Source organism: Lissotriton vulgaris, chromosome 1_1, assembly GCF_964263255.1.
Source record: "Lissotriton vulgaris chromosome 1_1, aLisVul1.2, whole genome shotgun sequence".
NCBI classification, from domain to species: Eukaryota; Metazoa; Chordata; class Amphibia; order Caudata; family Salamandridae; genus Lissotriton; species Lissotriton vulgaris.
In genome coordinates, this window is record NC_141685.1 from 266421601 (window position 1) to 266447958 (window position 26358).

The following is a 26358-nucleotide window of genomic DNA, read 5'->3' on the forward strand; positions in this document are numbered from 1 at the left end:
CCCAAATAATGTCTGACGGCCTGAAGATTTCACACACGGTCTGTCCACCCTGGACGCACAGGCACACCCAAGAGTACAGAATCCAGGGCTGAGTTGTAAATCTCGGCTGCACATAATAATGTCGTATGGAAGGGCTAGAATGACCAAGTATGTGTAATCTCCATGCACAGATTAATGCCGAGCTGCTGAAGTGATAACTTATCAGTTGGTCCACACTGACTGCGGCAAAGACACTCACCCGTTCTACCATTGCGTTCTCGATGATGGGAACTCCAGACTTATAGCAGAGTTTGTTCAAATCCCAAGACCTTTGGAGAGAAAGGAAAGCGTCTGAGTTTGCAGGTCGGACAGACAGTGCAGATGTGCCGTGAGAGGGAAGTGAAGTCATAAGCATCTAATGAACAGGTATATTCTGATTTTCACACATCTGTGTATGCACGAGCACTCACACTAACAAACAAACATTCAAAGATTTCAAGTGCAGGCAGCATCAGTGCAAGAATTCTCTCACAGAGAAGGGCTAGTGTAGCAAAGCAAGATACCTCAACAGAGACAGATCGGATCACTACTCACTCAGATGGAGCAAAGCACTTCCACTCACACACAGATGGATAACAAAGCATCTTCTCTGACACAGGTGCACAGCGGAGCATCTTCACTCACAAGCAGATGAACAGCAGAGCACTACCCCTCGCACACAGAAGTGCAGCAGAGCCCCACCTGTCACAAACAGATGTACAGCAGTGCCCCTCCTCTCACAAACGGATGTGCAGCAGTGCCCCTCCTCTCACACACAATGTGCAGCAGAGCCCTCCTCACACAGGGATGTACAGCAGAGCCTCTCCTCTCACACAGGTGTGCAGCAGAGCCCCTCCTCTCACACACAGGTGATCCGCAGAGCCCCATCTCTCACACAGATGTGCAGCAGAGCTCCATCTCTCACACAGATGTGCAGTAGAGCCCCATCTCTCACCCAGATGTGCGGTAGAGCCCCTCCTCTCACAGACGGGTGTACAGCAGAGACTCTCCTCGCACAGATGGAGAGCACTGCAAGGCCCCCACAAGGGGATGGATGCACATGAAAGAAAAGACATCACTCGCTGAAAAAGGATAGAACATCGCTCGCTCGCGCACACCAAGCTACAGAGAGCAGGCCCCACCCCACGCTCACCCAAGGCCTCCCCGGACACCCAAGGAGCAGCAGCGAGGACAGCCCCACACCAGGGCTGCACTGCTCCTCTGCATGTCCCTGACTTACTTTCCGTAGAGCGACACCTGCACCTTGCTGGCGGCCAGGGCAGCCTTGAGGTGGAGCAGGAGGGCGCTTTGGCTCAGGACATTGTCGCCCGTCCCACGGGGGGTCTGGATCATCATCTGCGACGTGTACACCGCCTCCTCGCCCAGCTTTTCCTTCGTGTAGCGCAGCTCATGGCTGACGCGGCTGCCCGCTGCAGGGGACAAGAGAGAAGAGCAGGTGACTGGACTGACATGCCAGGCAGCCTCATCTCAGTCACCACATGCCACGCCCATAAGCGCAGCCACGGGGCAATGTCGGACCCAGGTCTTTGGTGGCAGAGTATGTCCAATCTGTGGTTCCACACAGACAGTGCGCATAAAATATAGACGTTTTGTACAGAGACAGAAGAGAATTGTGGCAGGAAAAAACAGTCGTGTGAGAAGAAAAGGGAGATCCAGGAAGTATACAAGGGGGAATACAGACACAGGATGGAAGACCAGAAACAGGGAGAAGCAGGGGGAGGAAGAGCACTGCTGGATCTTCAAGACTGAAAGAGACAGAGATAAATAGTGGAGATAAATGGACAAAAGGAGTAGCAGCAAGTAAGAGATTGAGAGAGGAAAATGTAAATAACAGAGATAAGACAGAGCTAAGATGAAGGGAGAGATGAGCGGAAAGGCGAGGGGAGAGAGATGGGCCCAGGGCAACCACAAAGAAAAGATTTGGAGAACCATACAGAGAAGGAAAGGGTCCTTAGAAAAAGAGAACAGCATAGGCCTACCAAGACTTCAGATCGTATTGAGGAAGAGCTAATTCCTGAACCTACTGACTCCTAGACATCAGCACCTATAATCATGCAGTCCAGAACCACAATGTGCTGCCTTTAAGTAAGGAATCTTCCTGACATGGGTTTCGGCAGAGAGGGCATAATCCGCACTATTCACAGTTCATTTGAATAAAAAGGGGAAGATTTCCTAACATACCAGGGCCATGAAAGGCTGGGAAGGCCTGTGGCACAGTCGGTCACACCTCTGTACACGTATTTCTGAGAAAGATCCTCAGCAACCAAGAAAGCACAAGCTTAACTGGTCCAGCTGTCCCTTGAGCCCCTTAGATATATCACTGAAAAAGGTTTTTTGAAAAAGTCTGGCCAACAGAGGCCCCACCCCTGGTTCTTCTGGCAATCCACTAGTCAACTCCATTTCAAGCACAAACTTCATTCCCCTGAACCCTTTATTCCAGTTTATGTGTTCAAGACTGTACTAACAACTGCATGCTTATGACTGCTGATGGCTAGTCTGAAATCAAGCACACGGTAAACACCTATCTCTATCTCTCTCTCAAATAAGCTAATTTCTCAGTCAGGCATTTGAAAAATATCTCGATCTTTTTCTCAAGCTGGGCTTGAATTCTTGTGAGACAAGGTTGCAGTAGATCACACAACGCTGATTTAAATACCGTTGTTCATAGGTGTTTTCCAGGAACTAAGACATGCGCATTTATGACTGATCATCGTCCCAAGCGTACATATAGTGATTCTCTCGAGAGTCCATAGAGTGATGAGCTCAAGTGAACATAAGAAACACTGACTGAAGTCCACTTTTCAATGATAGCCTGTTTGGCTCAAACGCACAAACAAGTAATCAATTTAAACCCAACTATAACTGATCATCTAAACCACACATAAGCCTAATATGATCAAATCAACATGTGAGTGACTGCCTGAAGTATACATGAATAGTCAGTTCAGGCACACACATGCATCATGCTCTCACACAACACTAGTGATCTGCTCAAAAGCACGCGAGTGATCAGCTCTTGCGCCTATTATTTCACTGCAAGCATTTAATGTGAATTATTTTACCGTCCAGGGTTCTCATGGGGTAACTTCATCTAAAAGTGAACTTGAAGTTACTTGATCAGGTTAATAGATTCCTGTTCATCCTCTTAAAAATCACCTAAGATGCTGCATCCTGTTTCGATTTGTTTAAAATGTCACTACTCAAGCTTTGCCAAAATACCTGCTGGCCTTCAGAGCTGATAACCGTTTCTTTCAAGGGAAATAAACACTTTCTTTCGATGTTTCCATTCAACATCTTTCTTTTTAAAGCACATCAAACATTTTCAATCCCTTTATTTCCCTAACAAAATCTCCCACACCATGTTCTATGCAGCTTTTCATCTACTAGTGCACGTGTTTGTCAACTACACTGCACTGATTTTGTGAACATTCTTTATTTGTGCTATGACTTTTTTTTCATTCTTAGAGACCTTATTAGGTGATTTAGGTTTTAGACACACAGTTGAAAAGTAATTTCGAATTAGATATGTAAGCATTACATTTGTTGCAGCGCTCTGGCACCGTATGAGAATGAGCTGCACTGGCTCAGCGGATGAGCCGAGTTAAGTTTTAAGCCCCGTATGCTTCCAGTTGTTTCCTACCTCCCTCCAACTCAACCGAATCAGTGACATGACTGCAACATCTCAGTTTTGGGTGCACACAGGTACGTTATTCTCTCACAAAATGTAACACGAACAACTGCGTAGTAAATAATTCCACGTACATAACAGTATCAGTTAAGTGTTCCATCCACTTAAGATACAGCCTAATTATTTATATCTATTTACAATTTATGGTTGCATTATGTGTTATCAGGTGTTCAGGTCCACTCTGAATTCCAATCTATCCAGATCATACAGGTGAAATCTCCTGTATCCCTAAGGGGTGGTCCCCGACCTCTGCCTAATCAAACACCAGCTGTGGACCCACTCCTTCTCACCACCAGGTAACAAGAGGGATGCCTTATGGTGTGCGACCAAGATCTGATTCTACAGCCCAACCCGGTGTGAAATGTTCTTGCAGAACACAGCCTGTCTGACCACCTTGGGTGGTTCAAAAGGTAATTTTGAAGAAGTGACTTATCTTTATTTATTTTATTTTATTACGTTTTATATAGTGCGAACCAGATCCCGAGAGATATCGGAGGGCTTTGCAAAAGGATGAAAGGGAGAGTACTACTCTAGTAAAGAATGCCAAACAGTTGTAGTCACAAAAATCACATACAAGTGATACACAATGAGAAGAGAGGGAGAATACAGCTCCAGTAACAATATCAGATGAGAATACCAAACAGTTACAGTCACAATAATCACAGGCAGGTGGTACACAGCAAGTATTGAAATAAGCAGGTCAATAACAGGCTGCTAGGGGGGGGGGGGGGGCAAGCCTTACATCCGAGAGGAGCATAGAGCACAAACACAGGATGGTAAAGGATGTAGAGTCAATCAACACCGGTTGTATGATCAGTGGTGGCGCACGAATGCACATCAGCCAAATTAGGGTAAAAATGTGTTCATTAGGAATCTTTTGGCTTCAAGTTTGAAAGCAGTTATTGATGATATTCTGCAAAAATCCAGTTGAAGAGAGTTCCAGATCTTTGGTGCAGCACCTGAGAAGGCTTGACGACAAGTTCTCTTTTTATTCATGATACGTGGTTTCAGGAGGAAGTTGTTAGCGCTTCTAGATGCTCTCTTGCCACATGATAATTCAAGCTTTTGTGCCAGGTACCTGGGGGTGTTGTCGTGCAGGGCTTTGTGAGCTAGAACAATAATCTTTAACTGGATTAGGGCTTTGTAGGGTAACCATTTAAGAGACTTTACGACTGGGGAAATGTGCTCATTCCGTTTGGTACCAGTAACTAGTCTGGCCGTAACGTTCAGTGCTGACCTCAGTGGAGCCAGAGTGTACTTGGGAAGGCCACTGAGAGTAGCGCTGCCATAGTCTAGCCTTGGCAAGATCAGTGCTTGGACCGCTTGTTTGAAGTCATTTTGTGGAAGGAAGGGCTTGATATTTCTGAGTGTCCTCATCAAGTGATTAGCTCCCTTACATACGTTGCAGATATGATTTTTCATATTCAGGTGCTTGTCCCAGGTGATTCTGAGGGATTTGGTAGAGTCTCTGATGAGTGGGGTGCAATTGAAAGTAGTGAGGTGAGTCAACCAAAGGTCTAGCTTGAAGGGGGGTTCGGAGGAGAGATGAGCAGGAATTCAGTTTTGGAGGTGTTGAGCTGGAGTTGGTTCTCAGTTAACCAGTTTTGAGTAGATGTTAAGGTAGAGTTGAGTGAGATGATGTTATCCAGGGATGAGATTTTCAGGTAAAGTTGTGTGTCGTCAGAGTACTTGTGGAAGGGAATGTTCATATAATTTAGAGAATTAGCAAGAGGTTCCAAAAAGAGGTTGAATAGGATAGGAGAGAGGGCAGACCCTTGGGGGGACACCCATGAGTACCGGAGGGAGCTGGGAGAGGGAGTGGTTTGCCTTAATTCTTTGTGTTCTCTGGTGGAGGAAGGAGGAGAACCATTGTAGCACCAAACCCGAGAATCCCATCCTGTTCTTCAGAGTGGAAAGAAGGTTGTCGTGATTAACTGTGTCGAATGCGGAGGAAAGATCAAGGAGGCAGGAGTCATTTTGATCGAGTATATTTAATAAGTCGTTCATAACGTGCATGAGTGCCGATTCTGTGCTGTGCCCCTTCCGAAAGCCTGATTGATGTTGGTTAAGGAGTTGGAAATTCTCCATGTGAGCACAGAGTTGGGATTGTACACATTTTTCGAGTAATTTAGCTAGAGTGGGGATGTTAGATATGGGGCGGAATTTATTGAGGTCAGATTTCTCAGCGTTTTTTTTCAGTATGGGTGATACCTGCACTGTTTTTAGACAGTCTGAGATCATGCCTTGGGATAGAGAAGTGTTTGCTATCCTTGTCCATGTGGGGATGAGAACATTATTGATCTCTTTGAAGATGGTCCTGGGCAAAGGGTCACTGAAGTGGTTGGATGGAATGATGTTCTGAAGAATCCGGTTGATGTCTTTTTCACTGAGTGGGGTGAAGGTGCTCCAAGAGGCCTTATTCTTGATGATCAGGCCTGTGAGATTGGGCTTTTCTATGACAAGAGATGGAGCGAACCCAGAAGCTGGCAGTAGAGCCTTCTTGGAGGCAAGTTCACTAGAAATGAGTCTTGATTTCTCAATGAAGAAAGCAGAAAATTAATCGCCATACGGTGGACTGACATTAGAGACAAAGTGATTTGCACCCACAGTTGATTGTTGTTTGACCAGTTCGAAGAGTTTCTTGGGGCGATGTTGTTCTCTGAAGTAATCTGCCTTAGCACACTTGACTTGCTTGTTGTAAATACTCCTTGACATCTCTTAGGAGTTTTAGGTGTTCCAAGGAGGGATTTGACTTCCAGGCTCGTTCAGCTGCCCTATGGTTGTGTCGTTCCGTGTTTAGATTGTCGTTGTACCATGGTTTGGATTTTTTTGTTGAGGTATTTTTTAGGGCAGTTTTACAGTGGGCAGCTAATTCAACTGGGTTTATTGATCTGAAATCCCTTTTCCAGATCTTACATTTCATTGGATCAGCCTTCCTCAACTTCACCTCCATGTTGATATAGAAGAGAATGCAGTGGTGGTCTGACCAATCGCAAGGGGTAATGGATTCCAACGTGATGGGCTGCCCTTTCGAGATAATCCTTAAAACATTATTACTGTGGCCTGCTCAAGTGCCACCTACTCAGGGTATGGGTATTTGAGCGGGAACCGCCTGTCCTAGTTGCATCGGGTTATGTGGTCACTGTAGCAAAGAGGGCATGCACATGTCAGCAACAAGTAACACAAACTGCTCCTGCGACAGAAGGACCAACAGTGATGGGAATATTGTGCTACCTCTTTCATTCCTCTCACCCCGCAAATCACGCATGAGGCGGGTGCCGGGAAAGGTTTCACTGCCCACCTCTGTGAGCTCTCTGTAGACCATGCCCAGGGCATTAGTTGTGAGAACAGGGGTGGGGGAAATCAAAGTTAGGGTTTATTTTCAGACAGTACAACTCGGAAACAGTGAGAGGGTTTTCCTTCTTTCCGTTTCTGAGATATATATATATATATATAATAATGCACTGACTCGGAAGAAATATTGGGTTCAGTGAATTCACTTTACCCACTTCTGGTGCATAGAAACAGGTGCTCAGCTCTGTGCTGAGCCAGCGAACCCATTGGATACGGCCCCAATGAGTTAATGCCCTGGCGCACAGGCCTCAAATACATGAATGGCTTGAGAAAAACCCTGCGAACATGCCTGTTTGCATAAGGGCGCCTGCTTTGGCCACTAAGGCTAGGTTTATCTTGTGTGTCATGGGGAGTTGTGCTAATCTGTAAGGAGGATGGGGGGCAGGGTATTCATATGGATTCACACAATTTTCTTAAACGTGTCAGTAGCACTATGACACTCAAGGAACATGAGCACAGACATGCCATTAGCCTTGTCTGAAGAGCAACATGGCACAATGTCAGCGGCAGCACTACACCCTATCAGCACAGACTGACATGACAACCATTGCAGCCCACGCTTCAGCTTCTTGTCAATGTCTCCCTCCTAGGAGCCCTATGATTCTCCCGATCTCTCGCTCCCCAGCCCTATGTCCCTCTCCCCAGCCATGTAAACATGCACAAGCTGAGGCTTCCACAGACAGCCCTCAGCATCCAAGCAGCCAGGTTCTGCACAAGAATGGAGCTTCCACAGACAATTCTCAGCAGCCAATATCTGGGCTCTGCACAATCTGGAGCTTCCACTGCCCGAGGCATCCAAGAGCCACGTTCTACACAATCTGGAGCTTCCACAGTCCTCAGAATCCAAGAGCCACATTCTGCACAATCTGGAGCTTCCACAGTCCTGGGCATCCAAAACCCATGTTCTACACAACCTGGAGCTTCCACAGTCCTCAGAATCCAAGAGCCACGTTGTGCACAATCTGGAGCTTCCACAGTCCTGGGCATCCAAAACCCATGTTCTACACAATCTGGAGCTTCCACAGTCCCCAGAATCCAAGAGCCACGTTGTGCACAATCTGGAGCTTCCACAGTCCTGGGCATCCAAAACCCATGTTCTACACAATCTGGAGCTTCCACAGTCCTCAGAATCCAAGAGCCACGTTGTGCACAATCTGGAGCTTCCACAGTCCTGGGCATCCAAAACCCATGTTCTACACAATCTGGAGCTTCCACAGTCCCCAGAATCCAAGAGCCACATTCTGCACAATCTGGAGCTTCCACAGTCCTGGGCATCCAAACCCCATGTTCTACACAATCTGGAGCTTTCACAGTCCTCAGAATCCAAGAGCCACGTTGTGCACAATCTGGAGCTTCCACAGTCCTGGGCATCCAAACCCCATGTTCTACACAATCTGGAGCTTTCACAGTCCTCAGAATCCAAGAGCCACGTTGTGCACAATCTGGAGCTTCCACAGTCCTGGGCATCCAAAACCCATGTTCTACACAATCTGGAGCTTCCACAGTCCCCAGAATCCAAGAGCCACATTCTGCACAATCTGGAGCTTCCACAGTCCTGGGCATCCAAAACCCATGTTCTACACAATCTGGAGCTTCCACAGTCCTCAGAATCCAAGAGCCACGTTGTGCACAATCTGGAGCTTCCACAGTCCTGGGCATCCAAAACCCATGTTCTACACAATCTGGAGCTTCCACAGTCCCCAGAATCCAAGAGCCACGTTGTGCACAATCTGGAGCTTCCACAGTCCTGAGCATCCAAGAGCTATGTTCTTCACAATCTTGAGCTTCCACAGCCCGGAGCTTCCAAGCAGCCATGTTCTTCACAATCTGGAGCTTCCACAGTCCTGAGCATCCAAGAGCTATGTTCTTCACAATCTTGAGCTTCCACAGCCCGGAGCTTCCAAGCAGCCATGTTCTTCACAATCTGGAGCTTCCACAGTCCTGGTCATCCAAGAGCCATGTTCTGCACAATCTGAAGCTTCCACAGTCCTCAAAATCCAAGAGCCATGTTCTACACAATCTGGAGCTTCCACAGTCCTGGTCATCCAAGAGCCATGTTCTGCACAATCTGGAGCTTCCACAGTCCTGGTCATCCAAGAGCCATGTTCTGCACAATCTGGAGCTTCCACAGTCCTGGGCATCCAAGAGCCATGTTCTGCACAATCTGGAGCTTCCACAGTCCTGGGCATCCAAGAAGTCAAACTCTGCATAAATTAAAGCTTGCTCAGAGGCTGCTCAGCATCTAAGCAGTCATGTCTGGACAAGCTAGAGCTCCCACCAACACTACTCAGCATCCAAATCATCCTAGCAGTTACCTGCTGCAAAGGCTAGAGCTTCCACAAACGCTGCTCAGCATGCAATAGGTGTGCTCTGGACAAACTAGAGCTACCACAAACACCACATTCTGGACACAGTGATGCATCCAGAGACAGCCTTAGCATCCAAGCTGCCACTTTCTTCACAAGCCAGAGCACCCACTGACAGTCCTCAGCAACTAAGCAGCCATGTTCTGCACAATCTGGAGCACCCACAGACAAACCTCAGCTTCTAAGACACTATATTCTGCACCAGGGGAGCCCTCACAGACAGTCCTTAACATATAAGCAGCCATGTTCTGCACAAGCTTGAGCACCCACAGACAATCCTCAGCATCTAAGCAGGCATGTTCTGCACAAGCTGGAGCACCCACAGATAACCCTCAGCTTCTAAGCTGCTATATTCTGCACTACCTGGAGCCCTCGTGGATAGTTATTAGCGTCTAGGCAGTCATGTTCTGCACAAGCTGCAGCACCCACAGACAATCCTCAGCATCTAAGCAGGCATGATCTGCACAAGCTGGAGTCCTCTCGGATAGTCCTCAGCATCTACACAGCTACGCTCTGCACAAACTTGAGCCCCCACCTTCAATACTCAGCATCTAAGCCGCCATATTCTGCATAAACTGGAGTGCTCTCGGATAGCCCACAGCATCTAAGCAAAAAATATTCTGCACAAGCTGGAGCACTCTTGGATAGTCCTCAGCATCCATGCAGCCACGTTCTGAACAAGCTGATGTGTGAAAAGTTGCATCTCAGAATTTAAGGAGCCACTTTTTTGCACAATATGTCCCTGGTCTTTTGAAACTCTAGCAGCCATAAGATATTAAATATACAGATGGAATACAATAAACTGCAAAGTAGTACTCCTCAAAACAGTGTCAAAAATGAAGAACAGGAAAACTAAAAAAATGCTAATAAAACACCTATCCAACCTTCCCCGGCCTTTGTCATGCCACCTTCAGAAAACTATTTATTGAGAGTTTTTTACCTGGAATCCCCTATCTGCTACTGTTCCTACTACGTATATGTCAAAGTAACAGCTTTGAGTATATATGTTTGAGAACTTAGTTGAAACTGCTTGTTTATTATTTATTAGTGTTATAGTGTGTTAACTGGTAGCATACTTAATATGTGTGGTTATGTGAGGGGAAGAAGGAGTTTCTTGTAAGTTTATTAAATTGTAACACAATTTATTATAAAAACAACAAAAAATGGTTAACTTTCTACAAGACATTATTTATGTATAATCTGAATAACAAAAAGGATATATGTGTGTTTGTAGCTTCCTCTACAAACTGATGGCCACACTATCACAAGGTGGGAAGTAGGCCCTTTGCAAGGAGGACGGAGCAGTAAAGCGATAGAGGCATTCGGAAGGAGGGGGGAAAAAATGAAAAGTGACAGTGAAATTTCCTCGCCCGTCCTCCGGCGGACAGCCCCTGTGCCCGACGCAGCCCCCTGCGCCGAGGGGCCACCTTACAGATTGTTGTGACCTCGGATTAGCTGGATTAGGGAACCCATCAAAGGACTCCTGCTGCTCCGGAGGAAGTCGGACCCTGCACAATCTAAAAAAAGAGCCGCTTTTTACCTGTTCCCGGATATTGGCTGTAAGCCCGGGTGGCAGAATTTCATGCCCTTTATTTAGGCATTTTGCCGAAGCATCGAAGAAGAGTGGCTAAATGGCAAGAAATGTCTGGAAAGCACTACATTTTTTTGGAAAAACAAGGGTCACTTTTTATGGTATTTTAAGACACACAACCAGTCTCTGCCCACAACCCTGTTTTCTATACCCTAATGGCGATCTAAATGCTAAAGACATTTTGAGAGATATTTGCGGGAAAAGTGGGCGTCTTAATCATGACATGTGAAGTTACAACACATAAAACACTCATAATTTAGGGCCCCGTTGGATGCAATCGGTATAATGTGTTACTCTCAATACCTGAGTCCATGTCTGTTCTTAAATTACACCTGTTGTGTATTTACAAGACCTCCTTTCCTATCTATGACTCTTGAAGAAAAATACATTACGCCACAAAGTGGTCCTCAAATTAGCACAAGTCCTATATTTTTGGGCATGTCTGACTTAAGAAGTAATTTCGCTCATCAGAAAACGATGACGCATTGGCAAGAATACAGAGGTGGCCACTGTAAAATAATGTTATGCAATTTATATCGTCCTCTATGCTCCCTTCATTTTTAGTCGAAGGTTATGTACCATAAAAACGCCTATTATGATACAAGATCATCCCTTGGGCTTCTGAAACCTGGAGGGGCAGAAATACACCCCTTTCATGTAGTCGAGGGGTTTGATGCCATCTGCACTGGGGTCCTCAGATTTTCGGTTCTTATCATTTTTTAGGGTGCATTATCGTGGGTGGAGGGTCTCAGGTTTTGGCTAGGCATAACATGCCTCCTAGAAGGGGGAAGGAGGTTGGGGTTATAGCTTGCCTGGGGTCATTCTTCTGGCGTTCAGAGGGATGCACTCTGAAGTGGGGAAGACACAATGGGGTGCTTGATGGACTCTTTAGTGGGGCCCTTGGAGGGACGTCACTGCCCAAGGTGGCCATGGCTCTGGTTAGGTGGATTATGTACTGATGGGGCGCAACGATTGATAGGCGACCTTTAATTGCGGGGAGGCATACACAGACCACAGTAGATGCTGCGACCAATGTGGATGAAAACATGTAATTAAAATGTCTTTCAGTCCAACTCCCCCTCCTCACACCACACCCCTAGCTGTGCAGCAGATGGGTGTCCCCGTGGTACGGAAGGCCGTCCAGCACTGGCCAAATACAGCTCTTTTGTCCGGCCTCGAAGAATGCCTGCGAGTGTGTGTTCTCCAACAAACACCACCGAGGGGAGGGGGTGGAAAAAACGCTTCACAAAAGCAGAGCCCCTACCCCTGACATAAACAAGGCAGAGCGGGCTGACTTTTTTCTTTTACAGGAAAAAAAAGGAGCGAGAGCCTGAGAGAATGAGTGAGAAAGAGAGGGTTGGACCAGGGCCCTAGCCCTTCCATACTCCTCAACCCTACCCAAGCCTTGTATATCCCGCTTCGTTTAGGCCCCATAACACATCTCTATTGCCCGGAATCGACCCTCTTGCCTAAAACGCTCACTCTCGGAGTCGCGACCGGTCTTTTCGATTTTTTGGCAACAGGATTCCCTGTTTCTCCTGCAGCTGCCTGGATCGCTTGCGCATCAGTGGTGTATGTAAGACCCACTGCTTCAAAATGTCACCCTCAGGCTTGGAAAGAGCCCTCGAAATAAAAAGATGCCAACACCGCAAAAAATAGGAACATGCGGGAAAAGCTACACAAGTTGGGGATAGGTTAGCAGCACCCACCCGTCCGTTCCTCAACCACCCCCAAAAAAGGGGGGTGTTAAAAAATTCCGTTAGGAACGTCCATTCACGGCCAAGACTCCTGACAGCACTGACATAAATTTGCACTGGTGTTGACATTTAAGCACTTGCTATTTCCATATGTATGGCCCAGCCCGGCCTAATTATGGTAATCATCCTCTCTGTTGGCTGCTCTGGGAAATGGACACATTAGTCAGTCCACTGCCCGCTAATGTGTCTTAATATGTGAGTGAAACATGCATTCAGGCGGCCCTGAATGCACGAATCTTTCCACATTGCTGCTTTCATTCAGGCACGAAATGATTTTTTTGGCGGCTCGGGAAACACTGTTCCTGGCCAAAAAAAGTAAAACTCTTTTTTTCTTTTAAAGTAAATGGAGATTCTGTACCTCGCCTCTCGTTTTTTTCTATACATATTTTTATTTTTTTTATTGCCATGATGCGCGTTCTTTCATCCGCTGAGCCCCCTGCCCCCTCCCTTGCCCCTACGTTCTCGCAATACCTAGCAGAATAGCCGACTGGTTTACAAATGCTGCACTGGGCTGGGCACCACAGTGAGCATTGCCCTTGACAAGACCGATGCTAGCATTTTGCAGGATTCCCCCTCAGAAAAGTACCAAAATAAAATTCCACAACGTTCCTCGAAGGTGGTGTGGAAGTGACAGCAGCAAGAGCAAACATGCTAGTAGTTAAATAGATTTTTTTTAAAATCATCCTAAGAAAGTGAAAGTATATTTGCAAAAGAGATAATCGGGAAAGTAGTTAAGGAAGGAAAGGGTCAAGCGGAAATAAAAATAGTTGCAATGCACAAATTACTTAGGCCTTACAGTGTTTTTTTTAAGCTGTCAATCACGGTTGAAAACAATTGCAGTGCATACCGATACACGGGGAGTAAAAAAAAGAGCATAATGAAGCTTAACTACCCGCAGCTGAGCAGAAGTGATAATATTACAAATACAGTAACAATGGTTCAGGTGGTTATGCTATTTTATGGTTTATGGCAATAGCCCATGGGACTTCAATGTGTGAGTGTGCATGTCTCAGTTAAAATATGTGGAAATATAACGGCTCTAACTTCATTTTTTACCCACAAAATATAAATAAGGATAAATATCGGTAAGCTAAGAATAAAAGTATATGGAAAGATTAAGGTGGACAAGTAAAAAATCCATGAAACTAGTATATGTAAAAATAAGCCAAGAAAGAAGGATCACAATTAGAGGTGGATGTGGCAGCAGTGATGTTGCCACAATCTTCGAAGGACCATTGGTGAAAGGAGAAATTTAAGCAGAGACTCCCAAGGTGGGCATATGTGGATTGATGAGAGACACAAGGTTATACATTTGCATTTGTTGGGTGAAAATAGATGGGGTGGGGGGTATGACAAAAACATTGAAATACCTTTGTTAGTAGGAGAACACAGGTGAAAGGGAAGTATGAAGTTGTGAAGTTCTTTTTTCTCTACAAACTTAGTGAAGTTTCTTAATTGTTTTGCACGCTGCCTGAAGATTGAGAAGATTAGATTGCAAGAAAGAAGATGTCCTCGAGTTATAGTTACTTTTTTAAGGTACAAAAGCTCATCAAAAATGAGTTTTTGGGGACAGTATTTTCTTGCACATGAAGTGTATTTGCAAGAAACGTCATAGCATAACTATTTTGTGAAGAATTTTTGTTCATAAATAAAGATTTGTAGAGTTACCTAACTGTGCAACCATTATTAAGTTTGTAATGTTTGAAAAACTATGCAAGCAAAATGCAAAATTCGGGTGAAACTTTTGATGGTAGGTGTGGGCCTGGCAGTCCTTACCGGTAACGGCATTATCTAGAAGTAATCACTTGACACAACGTTTCTAGAAACCATGTTCATGCCACTGAGGTCAGGCATGTCTGTGAGTGATTGAAAAGCTAGCAGCTGTATACATCTACTGATGGAGAAAAGAGGGAGGCTCAAAAAGTTTGTGAGTCCAGGAATGAGGAAACTGAAAGAAAAGAAACAATATTTGAAATGGTAAGGTGTCATCACTTGAAGAGCCACGTAAATTGTGATAATGTATGGGTGGCATTAAATTATCAATATGTCTGACTTTTCTGCGAGTGTTTTATTATTTACTATACTGTAAAGTCTATAGAACATATGGAGAAAGGGTGTCATGGACGTCATGAAAAGGAGAGAAAGAAGAAAGGGGTTAACAAAACTAGAAAACAGGGACTGTGATCTTAGGGGAGAAAAATCTAACATGCCTTTCCTAAGCACCGAAATCTGGATGCCCACAAGCATCCCCAAATCACAGTAATGTTTGTAAGCTAAGCTTCACAGTACCAAGATTAATCTAAGTCACAACATTTGTCATTGAAAGATTTACGAACAGTGCCTTTCTAGTTGGTTATATCATAAGCAATTCATGCAAACCAGGGTAGATCAACTCATACTGGGGGCAACGCTGTTGTCTATTGAAAATGGCTGCTCAGGAGTCTTGGTGGGACTGGATGCCCACAAGACCAGAAACAAGTCTAAATCCATGACTCTGAATAAGGTTTTTAACTCTACAGATAAGCACTGGAGGAAGAATTAAGAACGGATCGCAGGTTCTGCAAGGATCCTCACTGAGGCCGACCTTCTTCAATGCATACATGTTCCCTCGCGCCAGCATCATCTGCTCTCATAACTTCAACATCTCCTCTTCTATGCGATGACACACAACTTGTTCTCTCCACCATAAACAAGCTTCGCCGTACCCAGATTAAGTTCAATGCACGCATGACTGAAATTGCTCACTGGATCAAAACCAACTGTCTAAAGCTGAACAGAGACAAACACGAATTAATGATCTTTAGGAAAAGCACGAGGTACTCAACCAGGTGGCAAACAAAGTTAGGACAGACACAAACCCCCACCACCCACGCCAAAAACCTTGGGTTGTCACTGACCACAAACTTGACATGACCATTTAAGTTCAACACCTTCACCAACTCATGGTTCCCATACACTGAAGATGCCAAGAAAGATTTTCAAATGGCTTCTAAGCAGCCTCCGGAAAACTGCCATGCACGCTCTGGTCACAAGCAAGCTGGACTACCGGAACAGCCTCTATGCAGGATCAACAAAAAACTCACTAGAAGGCGCACACCATTTAGAACTCGGCAAACAGAATCACTCTCAACCTCCCAAGCAGCACTTAAATCATTCCACACCTGAAGGAGCTCCACTGACTTCTAATACACAAAAGAGCACTATTCAAACTCCTAACCCACACTTTCAAAAGGACTACAGAACGGCCAGTGCCCAACATACCTCAACAATTGCATCCGCTTTCACAAACCTTCCAGACAGCTCTGCTTGTCGAGACTCCTACTTGCACATAACCCATGAATATGGAAAAACAGATTCAGCGGTAAAGCCACCTACATCACTCCTAAAGCTTGAAACCACCTGCCGCTACACATAAGAGCCCCCTCCTCATTTCTTGAATTATGCAAGAGGCTGAAGACCTGGCTTTTTAAGCAGTTCCACTAGTAAATAGATTTGGGCAGGCTCACACCTGCTCAGCACCAGAATAACCTCGCAGGAGATAGTGCACCCTACAAATTAACATAACATAACCAGCACGGTCCCTATAATATCATTTATCATATCATGCTCAATTCCACTTTACAGCTGTTCGCAAGAAAAGTGTTGGGTATTCGCGTGAGCATAATAACAGAAGCTTAGGCTTTCTTGCTTAAATACATCTACAAAAAGCATTCAATGGGGTGAATAAGAATTTTCTATGTTAGATTTTGACCTCTGGGCTACTGCGCCCTATGCTGATTCTCAAACAAATCCTAATTTACATACACTATTTAATTTAGTGCATTTACAATCTATGCTCTGGGATCAGCATGGAGGCACACATTATATGAAACACTCCCTGTATGCTCTCAGTAGCTCACAAAGGCTACATATGATTTGCTGCGGAGTGCGGGCGATTATCGAAGGACTGTCTACAATGCCTGCTTTTATAACTGTACCAAAAATCTTGGTGTCTGCATTATCTAAGAACAGTTCTATTCATAACATTCAGATTAGCCCTGGCATGAGATATCCCGGTCAGACAGTTTTCTTAAAATCTTGCCATCTATTTGGATCAACAGGGCATCTAGCCATGAGGTAACATTTACTAAACATGGATAGTGCATCACAAGTACCACCCTAACAGGAAGGCAACTTTCACAAAGCTGGATGACATCAATAAGCAAGCTGTGATGGAAATGTAAGAAGCTGTAGAAGCTGGGCCTAGCTTTGCCTTCGCTAGTGATTATTTATTGTATTACAGTTTCTTTGGCTGCAAAGAGTCCTAGAGTGTATTGCACACTCTATAGAAGTCGCACAAATATGAAGCATCATACGTGTAAACAATCCAACCAGATTTTAAAAAATCTTCTGGCGGGGCTATACATTGAGGATCTCTTTCCAGATTAGAGCTGCTGCCTGTGCAAGTTCACACTCTTAAAGGTGTTCTATGAAAAACTTTCACAAAGCTTCTGTAGTTTTTTCGCAGTAGAGAAAAATGAGATGGAATTGCTCCTTGCAGGCATTTCCATAAATAATTTATGGCAGCTGCTGTAATGCTAAAGAGAACACCTGGAATTCACGACGTGTACTGTATAAATGACTCATGGTCAGCGAGGTCCAACTGGAAATACTCACAGACAACAGTGCTTTGAGGCCCAGATCTACTCAACATGAGCCGTGGGGGGACACCCAGCAGCCAGACAAAAATGTTCTTTCAATTCAGCTAACATCACTATAGTGCTCAGACACCCCAGGGTAGAAGAGCGCTCTATAAATTTAATGTTCGTTTAATTTACTAATTAAGGTCTCATTTGGGGTAGTGTGCCCAGTTCCACAACTGTAAATGCACAAATAGGCCCAGGTCGGTACCACACAAAGCAGGAACCTAAAGAGACAACACCTCAGTGCTGTGTCATTTCCTAATACCAAGTATTGTGTCGATTTTGAGACGCCTCACTCATCAGGAGTGCTGTGCTCAGGTCTGGAGACCACACACGTAACCACTTCTGATGCCTCACCTGCTATTTTGTGCCATTCTTGTACGCCCTGTGTGGGGTACTGAGCCAAGTTCTCTAAACTTAACCTGAAATACGGAGTCGAGTTTTGCAGTCCACACTCCCATGCACAGAGCCATCCACATATTTACACCAAATAAAGGTGAGCAAATGCCCTAATAGACGTTTTCCAATGTAAACAGATGTACGCTGAAGAAAACCGGGTCTGTGTGTGGCACAAGAAAGATACTCTCATTCTTAAGATAATAAAAACAAAAGAAGGCTCTTTCAGCAGTTTGACGCTGAAAGGGGTGGGGCGACATTACAATTACATACATTCTCACAAGGAGAGAGTGAAAACATACGTCCCAGCCGGAACGAAGGAGGCAAATAGTAAATGAATTAAAAATAAAAGCCTCGACTAGAGAGGAGCAACAGTACACTTAATGACAGGGTAAAGAAGGACGCCACGTACAGTATGCGTGTCGAGAAATGACGTGAATTTACAGTCTCTAATCTATAGACCTGCCACTGGCCTAAGATGAGAACGAGCTTGGGGTTCCTATGCACCCTCCGTAGATCACGGTGCAGCCCCGAGTGTGAAATTCTGCAAAAAAACTGCACCCGCGCCGGTTCCGTCTGGGCACACCCGGGGCGTGCGGCCAAGCGCTTTAGCACACGCCCTGTCTTGTCTCGCTGCTTGCACAGCAGATGTGAATTTCACACAGCACCTCCAGCTCTGTCATCAGGGCTTCCAAACGGCGATTGCCTTCTTCTGAAACTTCCTCCCCCAGAACCAGGACCCCAACGCCAACCACACTCACAAACACAGCTGCTTTCCATCTCGCCCCTCCACCTAAACACGTTGTTGCGTGCCAGTATTCTTAAGACCACCCACAAGTCCGGGCCTGGCCACCCAGTAGGTCTTCACCACCACTTGAGCACCACCCCCTGGCCTCCCCTCCCCGGCCACAGCTGCCCTGCCCATCTAAAATACGTGTCTGGTCTGGCTGGGGTACACGATCCCCTTACCCACACACCCCGCCTCACATAGCTAGTTTGTTTATATAGTCGAGTACACTGCTCTCTGTATATTTATATTTCTCCTTCCCCTCCCGGGAAGGGCTCTCCGCCCACAGCCTGTATATTTATACAGCTCCTTTCCCTGCCTGTGTGTGCTGTGCTGAGGGAAGCTCAGTGTATTTGTACAGCTCGCCTCCTTATATGCGTGCAGAACCTCCGGAGTATGTCTATGTGTAAATCTCCTTTCCGCGAAGCGTTCTTTCTAAATGAGAACCCTAAGACAGCCACCCTAAAGGCAACATATATAAACATCTCCTGGGCAAGGACCATCTGAGCAGTGTGCGTTGGGACCCAAGGCACTTGAACGCTAGCTCAGCTTGATAACTCCACGGAAATGTAGTGAACCTAGTGTTAAAAGGTTTGCCCGTGGGCAGCTAATGTATTAATTGAAAATTAAAGTAAACAGGGATTCAGACATTTCAAATAGGGATCACTTGAGAAAGGCCCAGTGTATAAAGCTACCGAGTTATCTAATGCCACAAGTAGCAAATTGTAACCAGCCCAGGCCCCACGGACAACAGAAGTGTGATTACCATTCTGGGGCTGCCAACATACAAATCGGCTTATATCTCATGGAATTAAAAGTATTAGTGGCTAGCGAGCCAAAACCCGCCGATGATGTCGTACCTTGCATGGTTCCACCTGACTGTTAGATGTTCTTTTATTTGAGTCACACCATCAATATCAACACTGCCCAGGTGCAGTGGCTCACAGCACCCTCCTTAAACAGTGTAGCTGGATGATTCTGAAGCAAACTAACCTTTTGGGTGACCCGATCCCTTTACCTGCCGTCACTTCATCTCACATCATTGCCCTTAACACTGCACTTCATCCATTTCTCAGAGTGCTTTCCTGAAAACTAGAATGCAACAGCCCCCACAAAAAAAACATCGTACCACCAGATGTAAACGCGAAGTTATCTCAAGGCTCCCCAGATCCTCCTCAGACTCTCGCCCTCTAGTTACACCACCGACCCCAAAACAAAGCCTGTCTTGCCCTTCCCTCACTTACTGTGTCCCTCCATTAGCCCAGCTTTTCACTCTTTAGTCGTTCCCTTGTTTACTCTTCTCACTCTTGCTTCAAATTGTCTTCTTGTGGTTTTTTGCGATAATTCCCACAGTGGCCCGCACTTTCTCTCATCGCCTCTTGTACTTTACCTCCTCGTCTACCCCTATAGCATTCCAATACCTGTCCCATTTCGTAAGCCCACTTCACTCGGCGTTTAATACCCTGTCCCCCCACATCTTGTTCATCCCCCCCCCCTTGAACCCCGGCGTCTCCTCCTTATCCCACCCCCTCTCATTTCTAGGTCACCTCAGGCGTTTCCCGGGTCCCTGCAAAGCGTTTTTACGAGACCCGGGTCTGAAAGCGGCCCTCAGAGAAGGGAGCTCTTTTATAGAGGAAAGAATGTCCCTCTCTCCGGAGCCTGGCGGCTCACCTCTGAAAGGCCCAGCAGCCTCGATTGTTTGTGTTAAAAATTAAACCAGCCTCCCTACTATAAATCCGTCAACCGGCCTGCCCGGAATAGCTTTTACTTTCATACAAACTCCGGCTGGATTCCTTCGCCCCCCTCAGGGCATGCGAGGCCTGGTCAGGTGGCTGAAGCAGGGCGGAAGGGCCCTGCCGAGCCTGGCCACGTGCAGAGGTTTCTGCTCTGAAACTCAGGCTGCAGCAGGCCGCAGCGGCACCAGGGGCCCATGAGAGACATGTTGGCCGTTAGAGGCCTAGTACATGGGTCCGCCGTCCCGAACAGGCGAAGAGCACGCGCCGTGACGCAAGAGGCCTCGCGAGAGCGTGACGCGATGACGCAAAGGAGGCATGCGCACATCAGTCAGCTGACATGACGAGTTTTGTTGTGTGACGGAGGTGCGCAGCGGTTCAACGGTGACCGGAAAAGCATTCAAATGAGGGGCACTGGGGGTGCACTGTTTACACTGCTCCGAACCACTGCGGGTATGCGTGGGGCCCCTGGCCGTGTGTTGTACGCCTCACTCCTAGGCAATGTTAGGAAACTTTAGCAACATCCAGCAATCACGGACACCTACGTTTACCTACGCACTCGTTGACTCGGACCGACGCCGGGCAGCAAATGAAGGCAATCAGTGGGACAGACAACCTGTAAAGCCATTCCATGGCCCAGACAGCAGCATGACGACTACTGAGCACCACTCCATGGCCCAGACAGCAGCATGACGACTACTGAGCAGGAATATCGGTCACCGGGAGTCAGAAAGCACTGGCCACATTAGTGGCCCAGACTGAGGCCTGAAAGTCACTGAACAAAACCAGTGTACCAGACGGAAGCCTGGTGGCCCAGACTGAGGCCTCAAAGCCTCAGAACAAAACCAGTGTACCAGACTGAAGCCTGGCTGCCTCTTCACGCAATCAGCGGCCAGGACGAAGGACTTACAGCCACAGCCACTGTACGCAATGTGTGGCAAAGACTAAGGTATGAGAACCAGTGAACAAAATCAGTGGCCAAGGCTGAGCCTTAACGGCATTGAAGACAAGGAGGCCTGACAGCCATTAGAAACAGTCTGTGACTAGTAGCCATTGAACACAATCAGTGCCCCAGACAGCCACCGAACACTATCAGTGCCCCAGACAGCCACCGAACACCATCAGTGCCCCAGACAGCCACCGAACACCATCAGTGCCCCAGACAGCCACCGAACACTATCGGTGCCCCAGACAGCCACCAAACACTATCAGTGCCCCAGACAGCCACCGAACACTATCAGTGCCCCAGACAGCCACCAAACACTATCAGTGCCCCAGACAGCCACCGAACACTATCAGTGCCCCAGACAGCCACCGAACACTATCAGTGCGCCCCAGACAGCCACTGAACACTATCAGTGCCCCACACAGCCACCGAATACAATCAGTGCCCCACACAGCCACCGAACACCATCAGTGCCCCACACAGCCACCGAACACTATCAGTGCCCCAGACAGCCACCGAACACTATCAGTGCCCCAGACAGCCACCGAACACTATCAGTGCGCCCCAGACAGCCACTGAACACTATCAGTGCCCCACACAGCCACCGAATACAATCAGTGCCCCACACAGCCACCGAACACCATCAGTGCCCCACACAGCCACCGAACACTATCAGTGCCCCAGACAGCCACCGAACACTATCAGTGCCCCAGACAGCCACCGAACACTATCAGTGCGCCCCAGACAGCCACTGAACACTATCAGTGCGCCCCAGACAGCCACTGAACACTATCAGTGCCCCACACAGCCACCGAACACAATCAGTGCCCCACACAGCCACCGAACACCATCAGTGCCCCACACAGCCACCGAACACCATCAGTGCCCCACACAGCCACCGAACACTATCAGTGCTCCAGACAGCCACCAAACACTAACAGTGCCCCAGACAGCCACCAAACACTATCAGTGCCCCAGACAGCCACCGAACACTATCAGTGCGCCCCAGACAGCCACAGAACACAATCAGTGCCCCAGACAGCCACCAAACACAATCAGTGCCCCAGACAGCCACCGAACACAATCAGTGCCCCAGACAGCCACCGAACACTATCAGTGCCCCAAACAGCCACCGAACACCATCAGTGCCCCACACAGCCACCGAACACTATCAGTGCCCCAGACAGCCACCGAACACTATTAGTGCCCTACGCAGCCATCGAACACTATCAGTGCCCCAGACAGCCACCGAACACTATAAGTGCCCCAGACAGCCACCGAACACTATCGGTGCCCCACACAGCCACCGAACACTATCAGTGCCCCACACTGCCACCAAACACTATCAGTGCCCCAGACAGCCACCGAACACTATCAGTGCCCCACACAGCCACCAAACACAATCAGTGCCCCAGACAGCCACCGAACAGTATCAGTGCCCCACACAGCCACCGAACACCATCAGTGCCCCACACAGCCACCGAACACTATCAGTGCCCCAAACAGCCACCGAACACTATCAGTGCCCCAGACAGCCACCGAACACTATCAGTGCTCACACAGCCATCGAACACTATCAGTGCCCCAGACAGCCACCGAACACTATAAGTGCCCCAGACAGCCACCGAACACTATCAGTGCCCCAGATAGACACCAAACACTATCAGTGCCCCAGACAGCTACCGAACACTAACAGTGCCCCACACAGCCACCGAACACTATCAGTGCCCCAGACAGCCACCAAACACTATGTGCCCCAGACAGCCACGAACACTATCAGTGCCCCAGACAGCCACCGAACACTAACAGTGCCCCACACAGCCACCGAACACTATCAGTGCCCCAGACAGCCACCGAACACTATCAGTACCCCAGACAGCCACAGAACACTATCAGTGCCCCAGACAGCCACAGAACACTATCGGTGCCCCACACAGCCACCGAACACTATCAGTGCCCCACACAGCCACCGAACACTATCAGTGCCCCAGACAGCCACCGAACACTATCAGTGCTCCACACAGCCACCAAACACTATCAGTGCCCCAGATAGCCTTGAACACTATCAGTGCCCTTGGCCCAGACAAGAGAGTGACTGTGTTAAGTGTTGCATGGGTAAAAACTACTGGAAGGTACTGCCTGGTATTGCACTTGCTCACTTCACACCTTCCAGTCATTGCAACATTGTTTTCACATTACACTGCACTTATTTATAGAAACTACATTTTGCACAGCTGCTATTCTGCAGCTTTTCTTATCACCCTGTAATGCTCATTCCACACTGCACCAGCTTTGCCAGTCTACGTTTTAGCTCCTGTCAGTCCACGCCTCACTGCATATATCAGTTTTGCATTCAAACAATTTGAATTGTAATGCATTTTCTTAGATCACACTGTTTACCATTTGCATCTCACAGCAACTGTTCCTTTTCTTTGCACAATTTATCCACGCTGTACACTAATGCCCAGGTTTACTAATGATTTAAGCAGAGTTTGTTTCACACAAAAAAGCAACCCTGTTGCAAAGTGTTGGGGTGGGATTTACTATCCAACATAAACTAGTATTTGCATTTCAAAGTTCCCAAGAGTAAAGCAAAGTTGTGTTATGCTTTACTAAGTGTCAACGGGGTGTTCCCATGCAACCACCCGTGGGTTTTGACACTAATCTCTATGCTAACTTAGTAAATATCTCTTTTTTTCTCTCTCTTTCCCCTTGTATTAAGGTGTTCAGCTGAGCTGTGGTTGCTGCACTGCATCGCATCGAATGTTAGTAAATCTGGGCCTAAGTCTCACTTCATGTATTTATGTTCAGTTGTAACTACCCATTATGGCAATTTATTTGAAACTTGAGAGAATTCAAACTATTTTCAGTTATTAATACTTTTGACAAGCAGGTTAACAATAATTGAAAACAAAACATTAAAAAGTTTGAGTGGTGTATCCAGTGATGTTGCCTTTATAAATATCAATAGGGAAATTACATCATACAGATTATTTGATTTTATAGAAGCAGCCAGATGCTGCCTGATGAAGCCTGCTTGTGTGGCCTCACCCAAAGTAGTTAGGAATCTTTGCTTTCACACTGATTCCAGTTTGGTTCTTGACACCCGGGGTGGCCTGGGTTGATAATAGGTGTTTGTACAGCTGACAATCTCGAAAAAAGATCCACCTGTTTATTGAAACTCTATATTGCGTTCTTATCCAGTTCAGCCTAGACTTGATTACACCAACTCAATAGATCTGTTGTCCAATTCCTCTACACTTGTCTTTGGTTTCACTTGCTAGGTTTCAACTTCATCTGTGTGTTAACTTTAGTAGTGTTTTAGTCAGCAACAAAAAACTGCACTTACATTGCAATTCTGCACTCTACAAGTACATTAACATAACACAACAATGAAGATTTCTGGCGAGATCTGAGTCTCAGTGCATCAACCACTGATGGCACAGCTTTCTATATAGGCTAGTATATCACAATGCATTGATTAATGTCGTCAGAGTTTTCTTAATGAAGTTGAACATCACCATGAACTAAACAATGATAGCACTGCTTTAATAACGAGCTATAATATCACAATACTATGACCAATCGTGGTAAGCTTGAATGATGAGCTCTTACATCAAAATGCACGATCTGGTGACCCAACTTTAAAAACAAGTCGCCATCACAAAGCGCGAACTAATGGCAGAGCTTTAATAATGCACCTTGACATCACAATGCACAAATCAACGGTGACTGAGCTTTAACACTTTCGATGCTGATGACGAGCTTAGCTCGTCATCACCCACGGGTGTCGTGTGCTGATGACGAGCTGAGCTCGTCATGGTGCCACTAAAATGGCATTTTCCAGCACAGGGGGGGGGGAGGGAAACGCCCAGCAGCCATGTGGTTAAAAAAAACGGGACACGACAATATTCTAATCAACGAGAGCAGTGTTTAACAATGTTCTTTCACATAATAATGCATTCATTAGCCAATGATGCCTTATCTTCAATAGTTGGCCACACTGATGGATTAGGTTTAAAACAAGTCATGAAACAGATTTTAACAGTGACCCCCACAAGCGTTTCCATCGCCACCACATGTGCCCAGAATTACCACCAGAGGTCAAATGCATTGATAAGTGCAAAAAAAGTGAACATGCTGCAAACCAACTCACGTGTACCTAAACACCCCACAAGAGCAAAGATACCCGCACATGGCATTTCTGCAATGACATACTTCCTCGGGTCATTAAATTGAACAAAAAAATGCTTGGTAATCCAACCCCACGGAAGCCCACCAGGAAATGCAGGCACATGTATGTAATCAATCCTCATGTGTCACAAAAAGGACCTCCCGTCCATGTCCCCTCTCGCCCACCATCACTGATGCCGGAAATACCTGAGTGGCGGAGGAAGAGGAAGTTTGCAGGAAGAAAATAAAGAAAATGCAAGATGGTAGAAGGACACATAGGGGGAAGGAGGGGAGACTAAGGCAAGACACGACGTAGCTGTTATGAACGACGAACTCATAGTGGAAAAGCTCAGCTCCGAGAAATTGAGGAAACATGCATCGAAGTAGACAGGAATTATACCAAAAAAAGAAAATGTACTGTCCAGAAAAGAAGGCACAAAGCATTGTGTTATTACTACCATCAAAGCTATCCTTATTTAAACAACAACAACATTAGCCTGTCTATCATCCAAAATGTAAAACGACCTGGAAAATAATGGGGGGAGTAAAGTTTGAAAAATGACAGACAGACTGATAAATATACTCTTAGAAAAAAGAAGAAGTGGCAAGGAGGTAGAGAGAGAAATATCCAAAAGGAAAAACAGATTGGATAAGAAACTGTAGAAGAAAAAAAGTTGAGATAGATACTAGGAAAGAAAAAGAACTAATGAGATAAAGCAATAAACGTTAAAATTAATAGGTTAAAATTGAATGCCTGATTAATGAAAAGCGAAACATTTTGTAAAAATTGGAAAAAAATAAATATTGAAATAGGAAACTATAAAAGAAACATAGCATAAACACTAC

General features: G+C 46.3%; 1 protein-coding gene across 1 annotated transcript in view; it reads right to left on the reverse strand.

The window, feature by feature from the left end:
• Positions 1 to 26358, reverse strand: part of PTCH2 (patched 2) — a 98521-nt gene that overhangs the window by 57396 nt on the left and 14767 nt on the right. Inside the window, exons 3-4 of the mRNA XM_086952296.1 lie at positions 1259 to 1448; positions 239 to 308 (exon numbers count right to left, since the gene is read on the reverse strand). Of these exons, the coding sequence (XP_086808422.1) occupies positions 239 to 308; positions 1259 to 1448 (260 nt within the window). The remainder of the gene's footprint in view (positions 1 to 238; positions 309 to 1258; positions 1449 to 26358) is intronic.